Source organism: Talpa occidentalis, unplaced genomic scaffold, assembly GCF_014898055.3.
Source record: "Talpa occidentalis isolate TD23 unplaced genomic scaffold, MPIMG_talOcc4v2.1 talOcc4.5, whole genome shotgun sequence".
NCBI lineage: Eukaryota > Metazoa > Chordata > Mammalia > Eulipotyphla > Talpidae > Talpa > Talpa occidentalis.
The window spans coordinates 81,459,498-81,466,074 of NW_023604861.1; the positions used below are offsets into that span (position 1 = coordinate 81,459,498).

Sequence of the window (6,577 nt, forward strand, 5' to 3'; positions counted from 1 at the left end):
TATCTAACAAAACTTTCCACGAACATTTTAGGTAATATTAAAAGGACTAAGTCTTGAAACATGCAATAAAGGTCCTAATTCTTAACTGTTCTCAGTGAAACTTTCATGAAATGCAGAGCAATATTTTTCATAGCTAAATATTTTAAATGAGTGCACATGCAAGTGATAAAAGTTTACTGTCTAGACTATGGTCCTGTCACTACCAGGCCTCTTCCACCATAGGGTCAGATCTAAACCCATTTACCAGGTTACTGATTAGTAATAGTTTCTGTTGAGACCGGGGGCAGCAGGAAGTTAAAAGCCTAAGTAATGTCATTGCTGTAGCTCTATTACCTACAGTTCTGTATTCTACTGGGCCTGCTCAGAAGAAAGCAACTAAAAATAAATGGTTTTAAAAGGGTAAGTCCTAGTAGGGAGCAATGTAAGTTCAAGGGACCTCACCTGATGTTCCACAGGTTGCTTCACTCACCTACTAGACTCTTTTAAAGGCGCCCCCCTCCACACCCCAGCTCCCCCAGCCCTGTCTTCTCCAATACAGACATTTCTCTTCCCTTTAGGTTACCTTCTTCGCGCAAAGCCTCCTCCCCACATGGGTTCCCCGCGGTCTCTCTAGGTCCCGCCCTCCTCTCAGGTGCCTTCCTAGGTCTACAGCCCCCTCTGGCTCGTAGAGGCCGACCCCGGCTCCAGCACCCGCAGCCCCCGCGGGAGCCCCCCCACCCATCACCCAGATTTCGCAAGCTCCGGGCTCCTGCGGCGCCTCCGGCCTCCGCGGCGCCGGCACCTCACCCAGCACCGCACCGCAACACGCCCCCCGCCCCGGCCCCCTCACCGCACATGATGCAGGAGGCACGGTCCGCAGGGCAAGCGGCGAGGGGTCGACGAGGCTGGAAGCGCGCACACTAGCCTGTGGAGCAATACGCGGGTCTGGGGGCCAGGGACGCGCCGACACGACTCCCTCGGGGATGCGACCGCCGAGGCAACGACAGCCTCCTCGGCCTCCCGGGCTAGCCAGCAACTGCCGCTGAGCCCCGCCCCTCGGCGCACGCCGCGCCGCCGCCGCCGCCGTCCGCAGGCTCCATTGGGCGGCGGCTGCGCCGCTCACGCGCTAATCCCGCCTCCCTCGCCGCCCCGCCCCGCCGCGCCCCCCAGCCCACGCAGGCACTGGCCTGCTGGCGGCGGAGACGTGGCATCGGCCCGCGGCCGCATCCGCCTGGGGTTCCTGGAGCCGCCCGGGCTGTGGGCGAGCAGCGGAAGGGAATGCGCTGGAGGGCAGAAGGAAACTCGGTGACTCTCGGCGAGAGACTGACGTAAAGATAAGAGAATGGGATCGTTAGGAAGCGAATAGAATAGCGTGGAGGCGCCCGCCGGGTGCAGTGCAAGGCCCAGGCTCAGGCTCGGGCAGCTCACGATGCTGGGGCTGAGGAGGAAGAAAGCGGAAAGCCTGGCAAGGGAATCCGAAAGACAGGCAGGGTAAAAAGGAACATGTGCTGACGAAATATTGCTAGGAATTGAGTGAGGTGAGGGGAAAGAAGTAACAAAATTTTGGACTGAAAAGCATTCTTTCAGTCTTTCTGCTGAAAGGCGATTCAAATTCCCAGCTCGAGCTCCACGTAACGTGCTCGGCCTCCAAAAGCCCACTGCATCCCATCTGCACCCGTTTGTCTTCCTGACCCGTTTTTTGCGAGGGGGGAAAGAGGAGGATGTAATGCTCACCTACCCAATACTTAGGCTTTAGCCCAATTCTTAGGCTTTAGAAACTTCACTGGCCCAGACCTCGGATGGCCCACCCAAGAGGATTGTAGGAATTGTCTAGATTTGATCAACGACTAATTCTATGAATTAATGCACCACTCCTGCCAAGAAATCAGAGATGATGTTTCTAAGAATTTACTGCCTGAGGTTTGCTTTAGGAAGATTTAGATGGTATCCTTTATGGTTATCATAACTCTGTTAATGACTCTAGACAGGAATCAAAAACTTGCATGGCATAAAGACTGTGGCATGAACTTCACCATTGCTCTATTTCTACCCTACCTTCCAACCCTTTACACTCCAACACTAAACTACTAAATTCCCAAATGGGCCAACATTCTCACACCTTTTCACAGAATGGTTACTTTTCCTGGAAAATCCACCCCAACTCTGCTTAAATGCTACTGCCTCAGGAAAACCTTTTTTGTTCCTCCCATACAGACTTAAGGACATATGTTAACATCTCATTTTTTAAAAAGATCTATTTATTTATACAAGAACCGGGGTACAGGCCAAATATGCGCGAGGGCGAGAGGATTCACCAGAGACAGAGCAGGGAACAGAACAGGCAGACTGAAGAAATACACTGCTGAGGGGAGCAGAAGGCGAGACAGGAGAGGTCTGCCACGCCATGTGGGTATCTCCCTAGCAGGCCGGATTGAACCTGCACCGCAGAGGCTGCCGACAGCTTCTCAGCGATGCATTCAACTGCCTGCGCCACCTGGGAGGTCCCTGTTAAGATCTCATTTTTTGAGCTACTTGTCTAAAGCAATATGCTTCAAGATTTAATATGTTGTTTTTTGGTTTTTTATTTCCCTACTAGGCGAAGTTTCTTGAGGCTAGAATAAGTTTTTGTATATGCAATATATAATATAAATATTATCACAAAGTAAGGGTCAAAAAAATTTTTTGAATGGGTGAAAAAGCCATATATTTTTAGCAAAATTGGCTGGTTATATGGTTAAGTGAGCAAATGACTTTTCAGTTTTTCTTAGATGGAAAAAATGTCTTTTTATCACTGGACTCAAAGAGGGTCAGAAAATGTCTCATTTAACTAACCAAAGTATTTCTCATCTGAAAGTCCTTTAATATTCAGACCCTTAGACAGATCCCCAAATCACTCACAGGAATATTAAAAAACTATGAACTATTTGTTAATATATATTTCCTTTTTTTTTAAGATTTATTTATTTGTAGAAGTACTGGGGTGTAGGCCAGAGGTGTAGGGTATAAGATGATTCACCAGAGGGAGTGGGAAGCAGAACAGGCAGATCTACTGAAATACACTGCTAACGGAAGCAGCAGGCGAAACCGGAGAGATCTGCTATGCCATATGTGGGTTAGCTCCCTGGCTGGGGATGGAACTCAGGCCACAGTGGTGATAGTGCTGAGACTTAACCCCTAGGCTACAAGGAAGGCCCACCATAACACGGTTCTTAATTCAGGAGGCAAAGTCTCTTAGCTTCAGAACCCCTATCTAAGAGGTTCTGGTAAGACCTCAGTGATATTGCCAAGGAGTCAAGATATGACTCCAGTACTTCAACGATATCTTTGTGCACTGCAGCAAATCGGTGCCATACAGGAAATGCCAGTAATACCACCAAAGTTCTCATGCTCAAATTCTAACAATCTAATGCAACTGTTACTTTCCTCTTCTGTTCATTCCTCCATTACAGTGGCTATTCAACTTTTCTTCTCCTCCATTCTACAGCTATTTTAAAAGATACTTATGAAGTAGTTAAGAGGAAGAAACTCTGAAAGTCAGCATTTTCCCAGTCCAGCCTTGAATAACCTCACTAGCCTACTGCAACAAAGAACCCTTTGTAACTGTGTGCCAGTCAGGATACCAGTACAGAACGTTGTTTGTCTGACCCTCATCTATACAGAGTTGTGCCTTAGCTAGACCTTTGAGAGTAAGACTAGAGAAGTAAATGATCTATAAAGGAGAGGAGATATCTGGGTGTATTCAAACATCTGAGGAAATGGATTTTCTCTTCTGATCAAAAGTTCTAAACCAGACTAAAGGAAAAAAAAATAAGGTTGGTAAGAGTATCATTCATCATCTTTATCTATATAAACCAAATTTCCTCTTCACAAGATTAGTCATCAAATCCAATGGCTCTCAGCCTCCCCCTTGTCATCAGTTGTCATTTTAATTTTTTGGAAAAGATTTTATTTATTTATGCATACAAGAACTGGGGTATAGGCCAAGGATGCAGGGGGAGGGAGTGGTGGTGAGAGGATTCACAAGAGACAAAGTAGGGAGCAGAACGGGCCAATCTACTGAAATACACTGCTAAGGGGAGCAGCAGGCAAGACAGGAGAGGTCTGCTGCATCTTGTGGGTTAGCTCCCTGGCCTACATCTAACTCATGCCTGCAGTGGCTGGCCAAATCTTGATCGTGCTGAGACCTTAACCCCTGTGCCACCAGGGAGACCTCTCAGTTGTCATTTTTTTTTAGATTTATTTATTTATGCATACAAGAACTGGGGTACAGGCCAGAGGTACGGGGGGTGAGAGAATTCACCAGAGACGGAATGGGGAGCCTAACAGGCAGACTGACTGAAATACACTGCTGAGGGGAGCAGCAGGCAAGACAGGAGAGGTCTGTGCCATGTGGGAAGCTCCCTGGCTGGCCAGGATCAAACTCGTGCTGCAGAGACTGCAGATAGCTATGCTTAACCCCTTGCGCCACCAGGGAGGCCCCTCAGTTGTCATTTTTTAAATAAACAATGATCCATAACTGAAATAAATGTCTAAGTTTTAAATCTCCCCATGTTTGTGATTTTCTGTTATTCCCTTATCTGAATTCTAATAATAAATAACAATAAAAGTATTAAAAAGCTCCGTAGTAGTGGGGATAATATACAGGATGGCGGTAATATTTAATAATCGTATATTGTATATTTGAAAATTGCTAAGGGTAGTCTTAAAAAGTTCTTATCACAAGAAAAAAAATTCTAGATATATGTGGTCAAAACTAGACTTTTAGTGAATAATTTGCAATATATACATAAATCACTGTTACATGCTAGAAAGTAATGTGTCATATATCAATTGTATCTCAATTTTTTAAAAGGTCTGTGCATAAGAATGTAAGGTGCAGTGGCACATTACTTTTTAGGGAGAGTTATAGAGAAATGTACCCCAATGGACAGAGAAAATGTTTGGCAAGTGTCAAAGGAAAAATTAACAGGTTCAGCCAGTGAGGCCTATGAGAAGGAAGAAATGAACCAAGAACAGCACCACTGAGAACCTCAGAAAGACCCCTAAGTGAACCCATTTGGTTCTCCCAACACCTCACTTTATCCTATATACTTTCACACTAGAGTGATCTTTCAGTAACACAAATCTGATTGTTTTTCTCCCTGCTTCCAATTCAGTGGTATCCTTCACCTGTAGGATTAATGAACTGCTATGCACATACCCAGCCACACATATACTCAAGATGTGTCATTCTTGACAATTTTATCATCATTTACTAAACACAGAGCTTGACAACAGAAGACTAGTCACTCACAAAATAGGTTGTAAAGGGACCACAAAATTCCCTTGCCAAACTCCACCTATAAGTATATATTTAACACAGAACACCTCCCTTCCCCTAGAACAACATTGTCATTATCATCTATTAATGCTTTAGAGTGAAACTACACCATTACTTTTCACTTGGTACCAGAAGTGAAAAGGTCACTGAAGAAATTCAAGTTTTGATGTGGATAAAGATAACTCTGAAATCAGAAGACAGATTTGGACAGATTACCTTGGTTAATGACACTGGGCAAGAGATGAAAAATATGTGTGTGGAACTGAAAATGGAAACGTAAGATATGGAAAAAGATAAAAAAAGTAAGTTGGCAAACTTTACCCACTATGATTATTTTTATGTTTTTATGTCAACTTGACTAGGTCATAGTGTCCAGATATTTGGTCAAACCTTGTTCTGGATGTTTCTTGGAAGGTGCTTTTAGATGAGATTAACATTTCACATTTGAGTAAAGCAGATTGCTATCCGTAATATAGGTAAACTTCATTCAATCCTTTGAAGGTCTGTATAGAACAAAAGTCTCCCCTGAGCAAGAAAATAACGAATTCTCTAGCACAACTGGACCTGAACCACAACACTATTCTCTACATCTGTATCTATTTAGGACTATGGAGTTTAGTATAAATATTCCTTTTTTTGCATAGAAGAACTGGGGTGCAGGCCAGAGGTACTGGGGTGAAAGGATTCACCAGAGATAGGGTGGGGAGCAGAAAAGGCAGATTTACTGAAATAACACTGCTAAGGGGAGCAGCAGGCAAGACAGTAGAGGTCTGCTGCGCCATATGTGGGTTAGCTCCCTGGTTGCTGATAGTGCTAAGACTTAATCCCTAGGCCAACAGAGAGGCCATTGTATATTCAAAAATAAAAACAATTACGTGATTAAACCATACTTTCTAAATCCTTGTGCTCAATTAATGTTTTCATTTTCAGATTGACATTGGCACTATCACCAGTAAAAATATAATAATTTATCAAGTCCTCCATGATTTACCAGGTGTTTTGTTATATGGCCCGCTTCAAATGACAGAATACCTGACAACAGTGGCTAGACACAGGAAACCTTTTATCTCACACTGACTATGAAAATGGGTGGTTCCCAGGCTGGTTCAAAGGTCAATAATGTCCTCAAAGATTGAGGTGCTTTTTTTCTTTCCAATTATTCTCAGTGGACTGGCTTTTCATCATGATTACAAGCTGACTACCATAGCCTTGAACATTAAGTCTCCATACTATTAATTCATTTTACAAAGCAGGAAGGAAAGGAATACACAGGAAATG

The 6,577-nt window shown here is 44.4% G+C and overlaps 1 protein-coding gene across 1 annotated transcript in view; it reads right to left on the reverse strand.

Moving 5' to 3' along the window:
• Nucleotides 1–1,019, reverse strand: part of GFPT1 (glutamine--fructose-6-phosphate transaminase 1) — a 47,192-nt gene extending 46,173 nt beyond the window's left edge. Inside the window, exon 1 of the mRNA XM_037527536.2 lies at nucleotides 830–1,019. Coding sequence (XP_037383433.1) covers nucleotides 830–836 — 7 coding nt within the window. The 5' untranslated portion in view covers nucleotides 837–1,019. The remainder of the gene's footprint in view (nucleotides 1–829) is intronic.
• Nucleotides 1,020–6,577: the final 5,558 nt, after the last annotated feature.